General features: G+C 36.0%; 1 protein-coding gene and 1 non-coding gene across 2 annotated transcripts; one reads left to right on the forward strand and one right to left on the reverse strand.

Moving 5' to 3' along the window:
• Positions 1 to 7,579: 7,579 nt before the first annotated feature.
• LOC139198039 (uncharacterized) lies at positions 7,580 to 9,505 on the reverse strand. The gene has a single exon (XM_070826277.1). It carries the CDS (start codon positions 9,503 to 9,505, stop codon positions 7,580 to 7,582), a length of 1,926 nt encoding a protein of 641 aa, XP_070682378.1.
• A 132-nt stretch (positions 9,506 to 9,637) lies between these two features.
• On the forward strand, positions 9,638 to 9,742 carry LOC139198489 (small nucleolar RNA R71). The gene has a single exon (XR_011584017.1). It is a non-coding gene; the product is annotated as a small nucleolar RNA R71 (small nucleolar RNA).
• The last annotated feature ends 11,725 nt before the right edge of the window (positions 9,743 to 21,467 follow it).

A 21,467-nucleotide genomic window follows, 5' to 3' on the forward strand; every position in this document is an offset into this window, starting at 1 on the left:
GGTCACTGTTCCGCCTGCGGGTGAGGGATATGGTTGTTGGCTACGGGCCGAGAGAAATAATCTATGGCTTCGGGCCGAGAGACATGAAGCTAGCATTGGGTTGAGAGAAATAATCTATGGCTTCGAGCCGAGAGACATGGAGTTGGCATAGGGCCGGGAGATATTGTTATTAGATACCACTTTTTAGCATACTATATACGAGATATGTTTCATGAAATGTTTTATGGCATGCTAGGGTTTTCAGAAAACTTACTACATATTATGCTATTGAGTTTTCATTAAACTTTGGGGTTAGTATGTTGATAACTAGTTCAGTATTATATATATATATATATATCAACTTGGTCTACTCATGTTTGTTTTGAGGTGTACGATCTCGGCATCAAGGCATTTCTGCATCAGCATCTTCGAGTTTTCTTGGTGCAGGACTCATCTCTTGGTTCATTCAATTTATATTATTTATTTTTAGTGTTCTATATTAGTGTATGCTCTGAACACATTCCTTAAATGCATATTTATTAAATTTAAATATGTATTATTTTATTCATATTTCTTAGTTCTCATGCATTCTAATATTGCTTCGTTACCTTCGGGTGTCGGCCATCACGTGCTTACCCTCGTGTTTGTGAGAATATCAGGGTCGGGCGTGTCACCATTGTTTTAAAAGGAAAACTAATGAAAATGGCTTGAAAACTTTGAGTTTTAACAATAAGGACAAAGTAAAGGGTAAAGTGAATAGTACCATGATTGACTTTTTATTGTAAAAATGTGGTTTTTCATTAAAGTAAACAGTACCAGGAGCTTTTCATTAAAGTTCCCTTTTTTTAATTATTCATCCGATTTGGTAACCGAAAAAACAGTAAGAATTGAAAGTTGAAAGTTTTACATAAAACTCTACTCATTTTATTAGGTTTTAAGAGGTATATCTTGATTGAAGTTTTAAACTTTTGAATTTAGTATTTGATTATGATCTGAGTATGTTAATGATATATACATATACATATACATATATATATATATATATACATATACATATACATATATATATATATATATATATATATATATATATATAAATTGGTTAGTATTTGGAGGCTGAAAGGGATTCTCTCCGGATCCTTTCCTCCTAATCTACCAAATTAGGGAATCCGGACCATTGAAATTTGATTCAACGGCTGAAGTTATTATAACTTTAAAAGTGGGTCCCTATTTGTAGTTGTTGGATCAAATTTCAATGGCACGGGTTTCCTGATTTGGTGGATTAGGAGGAAGGGATCCGGAGAGTATCCCTTTCCCTTGGAGGCACACATTGGTACGCATTTTTTGGGCCCACTTCGTAATTTATTTCATTGATCTGAACCGTTTGTACATTATTCTTTTTCAATTCCCTAATATCATATCGTAATCTTTTTTTACTTTAGATCATATATACCTTTATTTATCTTCATAGTATACAACAATAACAACAAGAATCAAGTCTTATTCTATTTAGTGGAGTTAGTTGTATATATATAGGAAGAGGTTTGAACATCTAGTAGCTGATGCACTATCTAGATTGCAGGAGCCTACTTCATAGGCTGCAGGTCATTGCACTGCCATATCTAAGAGCATGTGCTTGATGGCTATGACTTATCTATATTATGAGTGGTTAGATAAGTTGAGAAGACATAATGAACATGATGAGTGGATTTAGGGCAAATTGCAAGAATTTCAGATGTGGATCCTAACTTGGCTTAGAAGACTACTGCATCTAAGTTTAAGTTTGACAATGGCTTCCTTAGATACAAGTCTAAGATTGCGCTAAGCCCCACATCTCCGTGGAAGGTTAAAATCATGGAACAACATCATGACAGTCTTGTTGTAGGTCAACAAAGAGTACTCAAAACATACCAGAGGATAAAGAAGGGTTTTACTATCTTGGTTTGAAGAAGGATATGAAGTCCTATGTGAAGGAAGATTTTGTGAAAACAAGTTCATTTAAGCAACATCATATAGCATGCAATTAACAATTAAAGGCGGAATCATGCTAGCATGCACTTAAAAACAAAACATTAACCAAGAAATTCAAAGCCTAGTAGATTGGTGAACCAAGAATCAACTCAAAACATAGTGAGTTGAAATTTATACCTTTGTAGATTCCTCTTTGCATAAGCAAAGGCTAATCACCCAAAGAGAGGGCCTTCATTCCTTGCATATTAAATCTATGATGCCTCAGGTCAAAGGACTAATTTGCATTATCCCAAACATGAGTTCTCATGTGACATGAGTATGAGAACTCTTCGTTGATCACGTTCAGTGAACTCATTCTCTACTGAGCACCTACGTACTTGTCTTGATGTCACACACACCAATGACTCGAGACTAGTCACTCTCCCTGAGAGAAGACATAACACGTACCGATCTTGACGGACTGTCAATGCCCAATTGGCAATCCTATGATCAGGAACATTTAGGATGTGTCTACGAAAGAATGGTCTCATGAATCTAACTTCATTAGATTACATTCTTCCAATCACATATTCCTTGGACTTTATCGTTTAAGCATATAACATTTATATGAGACGGCTCAAACAATAATCTTTGCCCTTTATATTAAACTAGATTAGTTTAACATGTGAAATGTCCGTAAAGTATCATCACATGATTGGTTTTAGGGCACATTTCCAACACTATGTAGCAGAATGCAATACATGTCAACAAAATTAGAGAAAAAACTGTGATTTTTGTTATGGTGGACAAGCTTACCAAATATGCCCACTTCATGGCTCTAGCACATCTATCTACTGCATCCTTGGTAGCTCAAGTATTTGTTGACAATGTTTCCAAGCTTTATGGCATGCCTGCCACCATTGTCAGTGACAGAGATTCAATTTTCCTAAGTGCTTTATGGAAAAAGTTCTTCAAATTGCAGGGTTCTAAGCTCTGCATGAGCTTAGGCTACCACCCTCAAAGGGATAGGCAAACTAAGATGGTTAACAGGTGTGTGGAGACCTATTTGAGATGCTTTGTGGAATGGCTGTTGATAGGATTTTTACTGCATATGGGAATGCGATAAAAACCTTCTATTTTACTTACAAGAATCACAAGGTTATTGTAGTATAAACGGATTTCGCAAGGTCATTCTCCACAGGGATTATTAAATAATTCAAAACAAATCAGATTCCAATTAATGATTGTAAAGTAGAAATTTAGATGATTGATTTTATAACCTACTTAAATTAAAAACGAATTTAACTATTAATGATAAGACAATTTGCAATATTAGGACTAGAGAAAAAAACAATTTTGAGAAAATCAAATTGAGAAGGCACTAGGGTTCCACCATCACCTAGTAATCCTATGAATTTTTACCCATTACTTATGATCTACACATACCACTTTGAAGGTTAGATTTTCCTAATTCATATTCTACTTGGAACCTCCAACGTAGAACGTATATCTAACATGCAACCCGTCCGGACGTTCGGATCAAATATGAACATGAAAGACTCATTATGCTTTATGAAAATCCTTTGAAAAACCATGCAATCCTTAAGACGTGATATTCATCCTAAGAGAAATTACAATTATTAATCACAAGAAGCCAGCGTCAATTTCAGGGAACCTTCCGACCAAAATTGCATCAAATTACTTTTCTAAAGATCCTAATGGTGATCAGGCATTACGACAATTAGATAGTTTTTATCCCGGTGATTAACAATTCAAAGTACGCATGCAATCGATCATAAGCAATTAAATAAAAATCACATATTCATGCTAAGGCTCAAGGCTTCGCCCTAGCAAAAGAAATTAGTTCTGCATATTCATAATTGAAATCATAGAAATATCCATTAAGAAAAGGATTGAAAACACCTTCAAGTAGAAAATCTTCAAAACCCTAGCACTTCTCTCTGTCTCCAATATTGTATAAAATAAAGCGTACTCAAAACTGTAGACGGCCAAGCAATATATTTGCTAAGCCACCACCCAAACCCTAGCAAACAAAACCCTAAATTAAATAATAAAATTCGTCTAAAAACTGAACAGCCACGTTTTGGCCCATAAGCTGCTCCAAAACTGGCCCAATATAGCTGGATTTAATGTTTGGACTATTCTGAACACTTTTCCAGAAGGCCACGAACCCATCCGAGGTCATCTTAGGCTCCAAAAACGCAATTTAAGCCCAAAAACGTCACTTTCCAGCACTGCGCACTGCTTCTTTATTTCATCGCCAGAAAACCACCGCTTGGTGAAAAAATCCCAAATTTTGATACGATCAAGCTAAGTGACTCACGAACGTCCTCCAATTGGAATTACTCCAAAATTCGTCCATTTGGTCCTGTTTTGCTCTAGAGGAAGTCGAAAGTTCTATATTGAAAATACAATTCAAAGTATCAAAATTCTTCCAATATATTAACCAAAATATACTAAGATTAGGGTAAAATATATAATATAAAAACTACTCATCAAATACCCCCAAACTTAGCTTTTTGCTTGTCCTCAAGCAAAACAAGACTCAAACAAAAATAAAAACTTAACAAACTAACTAGCTAAAATTAACTGACAAAAATTTTCACCTTCAAAGTTGCAATCCATAGCAAATTTTAAAAACTAGAACATCTTTTCAAAAGTTCCAACCAATCCCACCACAGAGTCTAAGCCATTTAGAATCAATTAGAAAAGACTTCACAAACTTCCTTTGGTGTAAAGTGAACCAACATAATTAAGGAGACTCGACTAAAACCCTTACCTCTCGTCCTTATTTATTTCACACATAGTAACTTTAAATATAACTCTCTTTCTTTTTCTTTTTTTTTTTCTTTTTCACTTTTTTTTTTTTTCATATATAACAATTTTTTTTTTCTCCAGTAACAGTAGTGGTCGTGCAATGTCGGTTTACTTAAGCTTTCGATCCAACCCATGTAGCAAGCTTTAGGTCAATGACTCCCAAACCACTAGGGCTTTAGGACACTAGGTGTAGAACACCCCTAAGGACTTATTAACCCGAGCTGAAAAGGCTACGAAACCAACTAACCACCCTGCCTCATGCCAAAACTCTACCGTTTGACGCGAGAATCACTGCTGATTAGGCAGGACTGGCCCGGTTACTAGGCAGAACCTCGGGTGAGACAATTATTACTTTATTTATTTATTTATTTTTTTTTTTTTCACACTAATAACTGACTTTACTTAAAATAAAAAAATAAAAAATAAAAATAAACTTAGACTAAAAGCAAGTATTTCAATCTCACTCCCCACAAACCATGTTGGTGTGATGTGCAAAGTTCAAAGTATAATTCATGAATTAGTGTCTAAGCAACGATACATAGAAAAGACTCTAATGTGGGATTAACTTTCACCATGTCCATTTGTTCTAACGCTTAAAATACTCTATGGATATTAACTTAGGAATAATGAAAATTTTTAAACGGACACAACAATAAAAAAAACTAAAATTTACTTTCCCACCCCCAAACTTATTTCACACTTTGTCCTCAAGGTGTGGAAAATAAAAGAAAAATGACAAAAAGGAAATAAACTTAAACTAACATATAAGAATTATAAAAGGGAAAATGAGGAACAAAACCAAAGAAAATTTTATATTACAACGGAAACGAACTAAATCTATGACTAATTAACAAAATAGGACAAAGACGTCAGGACAAAGAACATAATAAAGAACATGATATATAAAAATAAAAAATAAATAAATAATGAGACAAGAAAGCACCTGGGAATATGGACTCCATTGTGGCATGCAATTTGAAAAGTGGCGTGCTTTGAACATTGGATCCCCTGCGAAATGAATGGGACGCAGCTGGCATGCAAGGGGAAAGTGGCGTGCAGAGTTGTTGTCTGGCGCTGTCAATCAGCAATCACAGAGCCCAAACGGCTCTCTCCAAACCGTGCCCTAGGGAAACATAAAAAACAGATGAGGCGCACACGTGTCAGGCATCAAGAAGGGTAGCTCCATAGGATTCGAAATTAAGAGTGAAGATCAATCCATTTGCCCATATCTCTTTCTTTCTCGCAGACCCCATTTTGCTAAAATGAAAGGACCTCTCTGTCTCTCACATTTTTCTCTCCTTTCCTCAATTTAGCTCTGCTCTCTCTAGAAAGTCTGAAAATGCTTTTACTCTCTCCATGTCAAAGCAAGTCCTTCTTCCTCCCTTTGCAGGTAAAAACTAAGCCATGCCATTTCTCCTTTTGTTCGTTCAAATGTAAAGATGTAGCTCCATTTCTGCTAACTTCATCACCAAGAGTAACATGAAAATGTTTGTGACTGATGCATTTGATTGTTCTGTGTATGTCTCAGTTTCCTCGCAGATTGATGCATCCGTAGCCGTCCATAACCCAACAACAACACACCGCCGTGAGTACCCCGCCGTGGTGGAAAATCGGAAAAACGGAAGCCCAAAGGTAAAATCATCCTCCAATCTTGTGGTTGCAGTGCCCAATTTATTTGTTGGAGAGATCTGGAACAAACACTAACACCTGCATGTGGTTTATCAGTGGGAAGAGCCCTAATGGTTTCAAATCCGAGACAACAACACAAGAACACCCCCGGAGTCAGCAGCTCAGCTCAACCAAGGATCTGCAAATGTTGAGGTAAAACCCGTAACCCTTTTGATTGATGGACTATGATCTGATACTTGAAAAATAACCCCTAGTGTGATTGAAAAATAACACTCAAATCCAGCATACACCCGTGAGAAAACAAGCTTAAACTGCCGGTCTAATAGTCCCAGAAAGCAAAATCAACAGCAACTGTCGCGGCCTCTGTATGTCATATAGGTACAGATCTCGTTCGTCTGCTTTTGCTAAGCTCAACATTTACAAGTTCAACAACAGTTCATTTGAATGCCATATGTAACCTGTATGTACTCATGTTGTTGGTCTTTATGTAGGGGTATACGGATCCATGATAGAGCCAAGGACACAGAAGTAAACACACAAGAGCAACGGAGGAAAACAGCACAGGCCGCATGACCCAGATCGATGCATCTGGGAGGTAAAATTCGAATCCCTGCAAGTGTAGTTGTTGTAGATCTGGTAATAATATCTGTACTCAGTTCTGTGGTGTATGGATCTGTGATTTAATTGTGCTTCCTCCATGCATCGCAAAACTGAGCTTCAGAAATTAACTGCTCTAAATTCTGTTTATGTGCTGGATCTGCAACAATCACCCCCAAACTTGCATCTGTGAATGGCTTTTTATGTGGACTGCTTTAAATTTCCAACATAGTGTAGATGTGGTTGATGTGAACGATAGACTTGCTGCTGGGTGCAGGATTCCAGCATAGGACGCGCTTTATTTTCCACGTTCGCAACCTGCAATTAACCAATATGCGTCAAAAAAATTAAAATAAAATCAAATAAACTGGGTAAATAAAATCAATATGCAATCTTCCATTTTTTTCAAATTTTGTTTTTTTATTTTTTTTTTATTTTTTGTATGTATGTTTTATTTTTTATTTTTTTATATTAAAGAGAAAATCAAAAGAAAATTAAAATTAAGAAAGAGTTTAGAAAAATTGGGTTGCCTCCCAATAAGCGCTTTATTTTAAGTCTGTAGCTAGACGTTGCGGAAGTCCGGTGGCTAGATCATTGGTGCCTTTAGAGTCAAAGACTCGCCTACACCAAATTTCTCTATGCATGGTTTTAGTTGATGTTTGGTCACCTTCAATGAGAAATCTGTGCCCTTAGTCTTAATGTTCACATTACCATTCTGAAAAACTTTAGTAACCAGAAAAGGGCCTTTCCATCTAGACTCTTGTTTCCCTGGAAATGACTTGAAATCTGAACTTAATAACCACACTTCTTTACCAGGCTGTATTTTCTTAAAATTTGGGCTGCTTGGCAAATTTTCATGTTTTTTCAATGTGTTCATTGGCTGGTCTTCATGTAGCACCCTTTGCTGCTGTGGTTTAGGACTTGTAAAATCAGGAGTTAAATTCGGGGGCTTTATGGACAGATGGTCAGTTGATGATCTGTTCATAAACTTGGCACTTGGTAAACCATCCAATGCATCAACACGCATGCATTCTTGCTTGTCACCTGAATGTATGCTTGCTTCAAATAACTTGAAAACAACAGTTTGATTTTCAACTCGGAATGTTAATGTTCCGGCTTCAACATCAATAAGAGTTCGGGCTGTTGCCAGAAATGGGCGGCCCAAAATAATGGGCGTTGTCAAATCCTCATCCATGTCCAACACCATAAAATCAGCTGGTAAATATAAATTGTCAACCTTCACAATAACATCTTCAATGACTCCTCTAGGGTAGGTAATTGAACGGTCAGCCAATTGAATAATACTGGAGGTTGGCTTCAGCTCTCCTTCACCTACACGTTTGAAAACAGAATATGGCATTAAGTTTACACTAGCACCTAAATCAATTAAAGCACTACTAAAATCACAATTTCCAATGGTGCAAGAGATAGTAAAACTCCCTGGATCTTTTTTCTTTGGAGGCAATTTATGTAATAAGACCGCACTGCATTGTTCTGTAAGAATCACTTTCTCAAAATCAACAAGCTTCTTTTTCTTTGTGCAAACATCCTTCAAAAACTTGGCATAAGACGGAATGTTCTTGATGGCATCAATTAACGGCAGATTAATTTGAACTTTAGCCAAAGTTTTCATAAAATCTGCTAACTGTTGATCTTTAGCTTTAGGTCTCAACCTTTCTGGATACGGCATAGGGGGTTCGTAAACACGTTCTGCAGTTTTTGTGGAAGCTTCTACAGTATTTTCGGATCTGTCTTGGGACTGCCCAGAATCTGCAGAAATTTCAGAATCTTCAATAATTGCAGATTTAGTTTGGGGTAGTTCTGCTGCCTGTGAATTCCCAACAGAATTTTCATGTTTGTTGTTGTAACTTTTGCCAGACCGTAGAGTCCGTATAGCATTGCATTCTTCTCGTCCTCTTGGATTAGGTACTGTTTGACTAGGAAATGTACCCGGAGCTCTTTCTGAAACCTGTAAAGCAATCTGCCCCATCTGTTTTTCGATGTTTTTCACTGCTGCATGTAGATTTTGAATTTCTTGAGTGGTAGTATTTGCCAATTTTTCAATTGCAACTTCCCAAGCAGCCTTAGGTGCAGCAGGTTGCTGTACCTGCTGTTGAAATTGAGGCCTAGTGTGCTGTTCCTTGTCCCACCTTAAATTAGGATGATCTCTCCAACCTGGGTTGTAGAAATTAGAATACGGGTCATATCGGGGACGCTGGAAATTGTTAAATGAATTAACCTGCTCTGCTGTAAATTCCGGATAAGCATCTTTATGTGGACAGCTCAAAAAATCATGATTTGTCAAGTTGCAAATGCTGCAGGCAGCTTGTAAAGGCTGCTGTACAGCAACCTGTGAACCTGGCATTCTCTGTAATAACATGTCAAATTTTGCTTCTAGCCTTTTCTCCATTTTTTCAATTTGTGCTGTAACATATGGAGAACCATTTGGTATCTCAAAAGCTGACCTAGATTGTGGTTGCTCCACTGCCCACTGCTGAGTATCTTCAGCCATTTTTTCAAATAACAAACAAGCCTCTTGTGCATTTTTGTCTTTCTACGTACCTCCGCATGAAGCGTTGACAAGAGTTTTTGTAGTCATATTCAACCCTCTGAAAAATATGTGCATTTGATCAGTAGTGTTAATACCCGAATGTGGACATTTTCTAATCAACTCCTTAAATCGCTCCCACGCCTCATGAAACTCTTCATTTGGTTTTTGGGCAAAAGATAAAATTTGAGTTCTCATGTCAAGGGTCTTAGAAGCCGGATAATACTTGTTTAAAAATTTTTCACTGAGTTGGGCCCAAGTTGTAATGCTTCCTGATGGGAGTGTGAGCAGCCATCTTCTTGCCTGATCTTTTAGAGTGTATGGAAATAACCGCAGCTTAATAGATTCAGCTGAAAATCCTCTCACCAAAATGTTTTTGCACCCCATTAAAAATTCTGCAATGTGCATGTTAGGATCATCAGATGACAACCCATGAAACGTAGGTAGAATATTCAACATGTGCTGTTTTATTTCAAATGCAGTCCCTTCCTCCACTGCCGGATATGTGATGCAACTGGGTATATTTGTGGTATGGGCAGTCAGTGAATCACCCAGGGGCAGACCTGCCTCTGGAATTATAAACGCCATTTTAAATAATCTGATTCGTAGGGATTATTTTAAATAATCCCCGGCAACGGCGCCATTTTCTTGATAGGATTTTTACTGCATATGGGAATGCGATAAAAACCTTCTATTTTACTTGCAAGAATCACAAGGTTATTGTAGTATAAACGGATTTCGCAAGGTCATTCTCCACAGGGATTATTAAATAATTCAAAACAAATCAGATTCCAATTAATGATTGTAAAGTAGAAATTTAGATGATTGATTTTATAACCTACTTAAATTAAAAACGAATTTAACTATTAATGATAAGACAATTTGCAATATTAGGACTAGAGAAAAAAACAATTTTGAGAAAATCAAATTGAGAAGGCACTAGGGTTCCACCATCACCTAGTAATCCTATGAATTTTTACCCATTACTTATGATCTACACATACCACTTTGAAGGTTAGATTTTCCTAATTCATATTCTACTTGGAACCTCCAACGTAGAACGTATATCTAACATGCAACCCGTCCGGACGTTCGGATCAAATATGAACATGAAAGACTCATTATGCTTTATGAAAATCCTTTGAAAAACCATGCAATCCTTAAGACGTGATATTCATCCTAAGAGAAATTACAATTATTAATCACAAGAAGCCAGCGTCAATTTCAGGGAACCTTCCGACCAAAATTGCATCAAATTACTTTTCTAAAGATCCTAATGGTGATGAGGCATTACGACAATTAGATAGTTTTTATCCCGGTGATTAACAATTCAAAGTACGCATGCAATCGATCATAAGCAATTAAATAAAAATCACATATTCATGCTAAGGCTCAAGGCTTCGCCCTAGCAAAAGAAATTAGTTCTGCATATTCATAATTGAAATCATAGAAATATCCATTAAGAAAAGGATTGAAAACACCTTCAAGTAGAAAATCTTCAAAACCCTAGCACTTCTCTCTGTCTCCAATATTGTATAAAATAAAGCGTACTCAAAACTGTAGACGGCCAAGCAATATATTTGCTAAGCCACCACCCAAACCCTAGCAAACAAAACCCTAAATTAAATAATAAAATTCGTCTAAAAACTGAACAGCCACGTTTTGGCCCATAAGCTGCTCCAAAACTGGCCCAATATAGCTGGATTTAATGTTTGGACTATTCTGAACACTTTTCCAGAAGGCCACGAACCCATCCGAGGTCATCTTAGGCTCCAAAAACGCAAATTAAGCCCAAAAACGTCACTTTCCAGCACTGCGCACTGCTTCTTTATTTCATCGCCAGAAAACCACCGCTTGGTGAAAAAATCCCAAATTTTGATACGATCAAGCTAAGTGACTCACGAACGTCCTCCAATTGGAATTACTCCAAAATTCGTCCATTTGGTCCTGTTTTGCTCTAGAGGAAGTCGAAAGTTCTATATTGAAAATACAATTCAAAGTATCAAAATTCTTCCAATATATTAACCAAAATATACTAAGATTAGGGTAAAATATATAATATAAAAACTACTCATCAAATACCCCCAAACTTAGCTTTTTGCTTGTCCTCAAGCAAAACAAGACTCAAACAAAAATAAAAACTTAACAAACTAACTAGCTAAAATTAACTGACAAAAATAATTTTTCGGATTTTTTATTAATTTTTTACATTTTTAATTTTTTTACCTTTTTATAAATTTTTTACATTTTTTTATTTTTTTATTAATTTTATAACGTGACTGGCATTGCCATTACGTCAACCTTGCATCAGCTAGCCCTTAGGCTCTCGGATTGTGGATTCCTGCCTGGCCTGTACACTGGGCCTTCGCCGAGCCCAATCGCTCGCATGGGCTGGAGCAAGGGGGGAGGCTATTGGGTTTTTTGGGTGGCCTGTCCACTGGGCTATAGCCTCCGGTTGAGTTGCTCTTATATGGAGCAATAACTTTCTCACTTTACTAACAGTTATATGAAAAATATATTTTATGAAAATGAATCCAGAATGAAATTGCGCTAAAGCTAGGGCGTCACCCGTAAGTGGTGCGCTGTGTGGCCCGAGCACAGTGATAAGTGAGCAAGGGTCGCTGTATCTCCATCGGCACCCGGATGCAGTGTTAAATGAGCAAGGGGGCCATAGAAACTTCTTTTCGAATGACTCCACTCAAAGTTGTTTGGGAGCATATGCTCCTATCAACTTTACACAGGTTACACAAAAGAAGTACTTTGATCCTATTGGACGGGGGAGGGTGAAGAAGCTAGGACAGAAGGGTAGAGTTCAAGAGAGTAGAATGCGTTTAGGAACGTGGAATATAGGAACCTTAACGGGAAAATCTATGGAAGTAGTGGAAGTTATGGTGAGGAGAAGGATAAATATTATGTGCCTACAAGAAACTAAGTGGGTTGGTCTTAAGGCAAAGGATCTAGAAAACTCAGGGTTTAAACTTTGGTATTCGGGCATAAATAGAACGAGAAATGGTGTTGGCATCATCGTGGACAAGACCTTGACACAAGATGTTGTAGATGTCAAGAGGGTAGGAGATAGAATCATGGCAATCAAGATTGTAATAGGACAAGAACTCATCAATGTAATTAGTGCGTACGCACCTCAAGTAGGGTTGGATACGAGTTAGAAGGAGAAATTTTGGGAAGACCTTGGAGACTTGGTGCAAGGAATTGCCCAGACGGAGAAGTTATTTATAGGAGGAGATTTAAATGGACACGTGGGCAGGGAGACATGCAACTATGGAGGTTTTCATGGTGGCCATGGTTTTGGGGAGAGAAACGAGGATGGGGAAGCTATCTTGGATTTTGCAATGGCATATGATATCTTCTTAGCCAACACCTTCTTTAAGAAGAGAGAAGAACATGTGATCACCTACAAGAGTGGGTCGTCAAAAACACAAATAGATTTTCTTCTAATGAGGAAAAGGGATCGTATAACTTGTAAGGATTGCAAAGTTATACCGGGAGAGAGCTTGGCTAATCAACATCGCTTGTTGGTGATGGATGTACATATCAAAAGAGTGAGAAAAAAGAACAAGACTTGGAAGTGCTCAAGGACTAGATGGTGGAATCTAAAAGGAGAAAAACAAGCCATTTTCAAAGAGAAAGTAATCACCCAGTATGGGTGGGATAGAGAGGGGGAAGCTAGCCAAAGGTGGGATTCCATGGCTAGTTGTATCCTAAAAGTAGCAAAAGAGGTATTAGGAGAGTCCAAGGGCTCTGCTCTGAAGGATTTATTTTGAAAAACATGTTCATTTGAATAACATCTATAGCATGCAATTAACAAATTAAAGGCGGAATCATGCTTGTATGCATTCAAAAACAAAACATTACCCATGAAATTCAAAGCCTAGTAGATTGGTGAACCAATAATCAACTCAAAACAAAGTGAGTTGAAATTAATACCTTTGTAGATTCCTCTTTGCATAAGCAAAGGCTAATCACCCAAAGAGATAGGGCCTTCATTCCTTGCTTCTTAGATCCATGGATTTGGATGGAAGAATAGGTTCTCCAAGTTCCCAAAATTGAGAACCTCTAAGTCTCTTCACCAAGGTTTGATTGTAGAAGAAATGAGTGACCTTGGAGTAGTAGGATTGCTAGATGTACCCTCCAAGGTGTTAGCTTCTTTAGAGAGAAAATGGAGAGACAATTCTCACCCATTTTCACCCAAAATAAACCCTTAATCACATTATGAATATTTTGTTATAAAGTCATTTATATAGTCACTTCTTTAAGTGACCTAAATAACCAAACAACCCTAATTCATCTTCATGGCCGGCCATATAGGGATTTATGGGCTTTTGGGCTTTAATGAATCTTTATTCATTAAATTGTCATACAACTTAAGTTAATGGGCTTGACGTTCGAAGCCCATTGGGCCTTAAGGTCCAAAACTATCCCGAAGTCTTTAACGAACTAATTCGTTTGATTAATTAACATATTAATTAATCCTTGCCATAAATAAATGATTAAACCATTTAATCATTCTTACTCATTTCCGTTTAATCTTCAATCTCTACCTTTTATGGTGTGCGATCCATTAGGTTCCTTTTAGCGAGGCAGTGGGCGATTAAAATAATTTTACATCGATTGTGAATTGAAACAATTTTCAATTCTCCCTTTAGTGGTTATACACGTATAGGGCTTCCACAAACCATGGTTGACGCCTAGCATCATGTCATGGTTACCCAAGCTAATCAGAAGAGGATAGAGAACCTATTCAGTTCGGGATTACAAATGCAATACGGTCTTTCTCTAATCTAATACTCTTGACCACATTGTTTGGTATGATAGTTTATTTGTTCATGTCTACTATCCAATGTGAATCGTTTGCTTATATGATTTCCTTGAATGTGATTTGGAACACATTCCACAATCTCATTCATACTCTGGCCAGAGATTCCAAATCATATCATAGAGTATTCTCCCTCAACTGTTTGAAGGTTAGAGATCCCTTGTTGCGCATTCACTTGTCTCCATGACTAAGTGGCTTAACCCCAACGATGCCGTGACACCCCGAGGGGGTGAATTAGACATAATCAAAGATTAAGGACTTAACCACAAGACAACTGTGATGCCTCAGGTCAAAGGACTACTTTGCATTATCCCAACCATGAGTTCTCATGTGACATGGAATATAAGAACTCTTCGTTGATCACGTTCAGTGAACTCATTCTCTTATTGAGCACCTACGTACTTGTCTTGATGTCACACACACCAATGACTCGAGACTAGTCACTCTCCCTGAGAGAAGACACAGTACGTACTGATCTTAACGGACTGTCAATGCCCAATTGGTAATCCTATGATCAGGAACATTTAGGATGTGTCTACGAAAGAATGGTCTCATTAATCTAACTTCATTAGATTGCATTCTCCCAATCATATATTCCTTGGACTTTATCGTTTAAGCATATAACATTTATATGAGACGGCTCAAACAAAAATCTTTGCCCTTTATATGTTAAACTAGATTAGTTTAACATTTGAAATGTCCGTAAAGTATCATCATATGATTGGTTTTAGGGCACATTTCCAACAATCTCCCACTTGCACTAGAGCCAATCAGCATTGGTCATCAGTGATGATACCTCTTCTGTAGTCATTTCATAAATGGCTGAGTAGTAGGCCTAGTCAATGGATATCTATATGTGTTATCCACAGAAGCAACCTTGAGAATAACGACGTCACCATTATACATGATTCTCAATCATGTGGTTCAGTCTCTCATTTGTGTTCGGATCTTGATGAGACCTTGATTCCCAGGCTTGAGCTATCGCCCCATTAGTGTCATACACTTTCTGGTTGGAATCGAATAGAGAGTTCATAAATGAACTTTCCCATCCAAACAACATTGTTGTAAACTTCTATATGGCAATATATCTTGCATTCATAATGGAACACGCTAAAGTCATTACTTTAATGTTTCCATCCAAATATCTCTTTAGTCATAATAAAGAGATATTTGTTTATCTCTTCATTCATAATGAAGAAACATCCAATGATGGATTAGATTCATAATCTAATACATTTACGCTTCCATTACGTTACTCTAATTCTTCCTCGATCTTTGAGGAATTTATCCTTTAGTATTTCTTAAATACTTAAGGACTCACTTGACAGTTGCCATGGTTCTGATCCTGGGCTTGTATTGATATCGTCTTGTACCGTTCTAGGTACAACTCATATCAATGTTTTTCATACAATATGAAATACATAAATCACCTTTCTGCTTATGCATAAAGGATTCAATTTACGCATTATTTCTATGGGAGTCAAAGGGTACGTTCCCTTTGAGAAGGGCAACTTGCTAGTCTCACTAGAATCGTCCTTCTTATTGAAGTTTATCATCATATGAGAAACTTCCTAGCATCCATTGTCTATTATTAGGGATTGATATAATCCAATTATATCATGAAATATATCATTATAGATTTCCATCCCATGTATATAGACTATATCTCCCATATACATTCTATCTTCATATAATGTATTAAAGTCATAACTTTAACGAAGAAGTATTCTTTTCATTTCCAAAATTAATATATCATATATATTTTAAATTTTAGGAACATGATTAACTCCCACTAATCTTTTGTAAACCTAGTAAACAAAAGATTCATTTACATCTTTATAAGCAATCAAACGATTTGATCTTTTTCTCATAAGATGCAAATAGCTCCCACTAGCTTGCTAAGATCCATGATGGATGGATCTCTACAACTTACATGTCTTGTGATTCATAGTTTTAGACATATATTATCAAGACTATCTCAATAATGTCCAAACATTGAATCACCATTTAGTTGTAGCTAGCAATCTTCGAATTAATTGAAACTAAGACTATCTCAAAGATGGTTTCTTCAAAGTCAACCATTTTCTTTGATTGTAGTCACCTTAAGCTACCAATTAGCTATGAAGGTTTCATTATTTCGAGTCAAATGGTACTTTACCATTTCCTTGAGTATATATCGTATATGCACTCAGTGTATAAGGATTTTCATTCTTATCGACTACCTTGGAGCTTGTGGTATAGGAACTAGGTTGTTATATTTGTTGATTACTATCTTGTCTCTCAAAGAACCCATTCTTTGAGTTCTATCTCTCGTTCATTTGCTTTTAGGCAAATCACATTGTAGAATTACAATGAACTACCCAACAAAACAACATTTGTTAGTTGGTTTATAGAAGCGATATCCAAAAGTTATTTTAAGGATATCCTACAAGATTGTTATCAAACAAATATTGCTTATTAGCACACAACCCCAAATCTTTAACATGCTTAAGATTTGTCTTTCTTTTCCAACTACATCTTATGGAGTCATGAAAATATTGGAAGATCTTCTCATTGACAATCATATTGTTTTAGAAGTATATATCCTATATATGGGTAATAGATAACATTTAACGAACTAAATCTTATTTGAGTTCGTTCTTCTCCTAATGGAGAAATACATTATCTTATGATGCTATTTTCCTTGATATCTTTCAAGGAAACTCATCTAAAGTGTTACCTTTCCTTGGATCAAATCTAAGGAGGTAAATACTTTAGATATCTTACTCATCTATTTACATTTCTTGAATTCTTTGAAACCTTTTGCAAAGTATTCGGACTTGTGTTTATTCAAAATAAACTATAGTCCAACCGAGAGTGATCTTCGGTGAATGTCATATAACATGAGTAGTATTATGTTGTGGACAAGTGCCACTAACATCTAAGTGAATTAACCTCAACAACTTTGTGATTCTTTCTTCTTTCCAAAAGAATAAAGATTCGAACATTTCGCCTCCATACAATTTTAACAAGAAGGTATTGGATCCGGATCTAACGATCCAAAGCGTCCATCTATGACCAACTCGTAATTTATGTTTTTAGAGGTATCACAACTTTAGTTGGGATTAGTCACTACCTTGCAACCTTTTGGGTTTTAAGCATCATTATTTTCTAAACAGTTAACACTACCATATTATCTCTACTATAGAGACAATCAATTAGATTACTATAATCCAATTTCTTTGGTAGTTCATATGAGGAAGTAAGTACTATCTGCTTTCGCAGAGATCTATATCTTATTCACGTTCCGTATGTGAAGCACCTTTTCTTCTCTCATATATCTTCTACTTCTTATTAGTCACACTTTTACAACGATTTGTAAAACATAGTTACTAATACGAAATCATGCATTCAAGTAGAAGAACCAACTGTTTTGAACTTTTCAAGAACATTTTTCAACACCTTCGAAAGGTGTGTTCTTGACACTTGCAAGACATTTCTTGCAAATACCCCTTCCAATGTCCATCCTTTCATAAAGAAAGTTTGTTCCCTTGGAGTTATTTATCTTCTTTATTTGACTTTCACCTTTGACTACATTAGTCATGGTCCCTAAACTCCCACTATCTCTCTTGAAACCTTTTTCAATTGTGTTATACACATCAAACAATTTGGAGAGTATGTGGTTATTGTTCACTACATAGTTTACCATAAACTTAGTGAACCATTAGGATAGGGAAACAAAGGTAAAGTCCTTGCCTAGTTTCCGTCTCGTTAAGTGGTTTAACACTTCAACACTCAATGATTCAAAATCATCATAAGTCCATGTTAATGGACTATTTTTGTCAACCAACCATTATGTTCTAAACATAATTACAAACTTTCAAGAGTTGTACAAGGCAACTCTCATTTCTTCATACAACAATTTGTAAGTGAAGAATCATGGCACATAAAGTGTCCATGCCCTTGTGCTTACTTCTCAAGTTCTTTGTTCAATTAACAAAGAAATAAGCACTAAGTGTTTGTATTGACTAAGGGTTGTTCAAAGCAACTCTTATTTCTTCATACAACAATTTATAATTGAAGAATTATGACATTAAAAGTGTTGTCCTCTCTATGATAGACCTTTTCTAACATATTCTTCTAATGATACATTATCAATAGGAAGATTGTGAGGATGAGACTACTTAGGTACTTTTACAAGCCATTAAAGACAATCTATGGTTTTGTAGTACCAAGTCCGTAAACTAAACGTTCGGCTTTTATTTGTCAAGTGTTGGATAGCGTTTGCAAATATATTGGTAAACAAATACATAACGTATATAAATTGATTGATTTTAAGCCATTTGATTCGGGTCTTTAAATCAAATAGCATCACCCACTATTTTTGGCAAATTCCATATCCCTCATTGGAATTCGAGAGTTTTGGATGAAACTCTTAGTAGGTTATGGGAGGCTCACTATTACCAAGCCCACCTCACGATGATACGATATATGGCTAGCAACAATAATAATGAGAGAGTACGCTTACTCATTTGCAACTAATGCAAGTACCCATCTTATTTGGCCTCTAGAGAATGTCACCTCACAATGATATGATGTTGGTTCCATTGCACTTAGTTAAGTCATTCCCACCATGCTTAGTTTGTGAAGGGGTTCAAGAATAGCCTCACGATGATACGATGTCGGCTATCCTCGTTGCCTACACTAACCTCATCATATGTTTATGGATTCCTCCTGAGTATAAGCATGCACTTTGTACTCCCCCATGATAGGGTGAAGCCGGTGTACAAGTCATAAACGATTGGAACCACCACGGTGGAAGGCCTACGAAAGAGTGTTCTAAGCACTCTCACGCTTATCAACTTAATAATGGTTTGGTTGAGGGTTTTAGGTCTCATCACATACAAATATACATTTTAATCTCTATTAAAACAATTTTGGTCCTATTACAACTATTGGTCCATTGGATTGTTTTAGTTGTATATAATACTCCCACTATGCTTATAAAACGGTTTTTAAAGCAAGAGTATATGATACTACTAACATAACCTTTGCATTCATTTAATGGACTATATAGTTGCCTTAGGGCCTTAGGATGACTATGAACCTTTGTTTAGATTCAACACGAGCCTTGTGTTGAATCTCGGTCTAGGGATGGAGATTGATTTTAGTTACGCGTTTAATCACATTAAGGCGTGTTGTCTTAGGGGCGTTGGACCCAATTACTTCATTTTCATGCATATCATATAAAGCAAGAAAGAAATACTTCAAAGTAAAGGATGAGCTTATGCTCATTACAACATTTGCATAAAACAAATTACCTTAAAGTAAAGAAGGACTTATGCCCTTTTACAACATTTGATTAAATCAAATTACAACCAAAATCTAATCTACACATTCCCATGGTTCAAACAAATTTGAAACGCCTTTCACATAGCTCAATTATATTAGGCTTAGGTTCATAATCATCCTTTAATTAATTAACGCTTTAACTAATTAATTGAATGCAACATTTTCATTTGGTTTTTGTATCCATAAAATTGATTTAAGTGGAGCTAAACAAATTGAAAATCCAATTCTCATTTAAAGAGACAAAACAATTTTGTTCTCATCCTATTTGGGCCATCATGCAATAACCACAACTTTTTGGGCCATATTGCGAAAACATAAACTTTTGGGGTCACTTTGTAAAAACACAAAAGTCACTACTTCATGTAAATACAACTAGAACCCAAAATTTAAATAAATTCAAAACTTCATTAAAGGAGCAAAACAATTTGTCCTTTAGCGTTTTTAGGCCTTAACGTCAAAACGTAAACTTTCGGGTCAAAGTACAAATACACAAAAGTATCAAAACTTTATGTAATTGCATAAAAGCCCCAAAAATACCCTATTTTATTAGGGTGACCGGTTTTTAGGGATAAAAATGAGTGATGGGTGTTTTGATTTATTAGTTTTGTCAAAAACAATCAAGTAGTGCTTTCACCTTTCATAAAAATAATATATGTTTTGATGATTGATGTTTCCATCATCATTTATACAAATATTTAACACTTTAAATACTTTCATAAAATTAATATATGTTTTGATGATTGATGTTTCCATCATCATTTATTCAAATATTATACTTTCATAAAATTAATATATGTTTTGATGATTGATGTTTCCATCATCATTTATTCAAATATTTAACACTTTAAATACATGATAAATCATTTGTAAAACATATAACATAAACTTTATGAAATATTCAAAACTTTGAATCAAAACACAAAACCTTTTTGTTCTTGGCAAGAACATCAAGAACAATGAAGAACATCCATGAAAACCCATAAGAGCTCCATGAATGTTTTCAAGCCATAAAACTCAAATTTTCACCATTCAAAATGGTGTTAACATCCTAGGGTACTTAGGGGTTCCAAAAGTCACCTTAAAACATTTTTAACAAGACAAACATGAACCCAAAAAATCACCCTTTGGATTTGGCCGAAAATCCCCAAAATCATGGCACCAAATTTTAGCTCCAATATTCATCCTCATATGAACTACATCTACAACATTTGAGATGACAAATTTTCAAACAAAATTTACATTCAAAGAAGCAAGAATAAAGCTTGTAACAATTACAACTTTTAAATCATAAACTTATGAACTACAAAACCCAAAAGGATTCACCAACTACTAGACCTAGGCTCTGATACCACTTGAAGGATTTATTTTGAAAAACATGTTCATTTGAATAACATCTATAGCATGCAATTAACAAATTAAAGGCGGAATCATGCTTGTATGCATTCAAAAACAAAACATTACCCATGAAATTCAAAGCCTAGTAGATTGGTGAACCAATAATCAACTCAAAACAAAGTGAGTTGAAATTAATACCTTTGTAGATTCCTCTTTGCATAAGCAAAGGCTAATCACCCAAAGAGATAGGGCCTTCATTCCTTGCTTCTTAGATCCATGGATTTGGATGGAAGAATAGGTTCTCCAAGTTCCCAAAATTGAGAACCTCTAAGTCTCTTCACCAAGGTTTGATTGTAGAAGAAATGAGTGACCTTGGAGTAGTAGGATTGCTAGATGTACCCTCCAAGGTGTTAGCTTCTTTAGAGA

The sequence above is a fragment of the Malus domestica genome, chromosome 08 (assembly GCF_042453785.1).
Source record: "Malus domestica chromosome 08, GDT2T_hap1".
Taxonomy (NCBI): domain Eukaryota; kingdom Viridiplantae; phylum Streptophyta; class Magnoliopsida; order Rosales; family Rosaceae; genus Malus; species Malus domestica.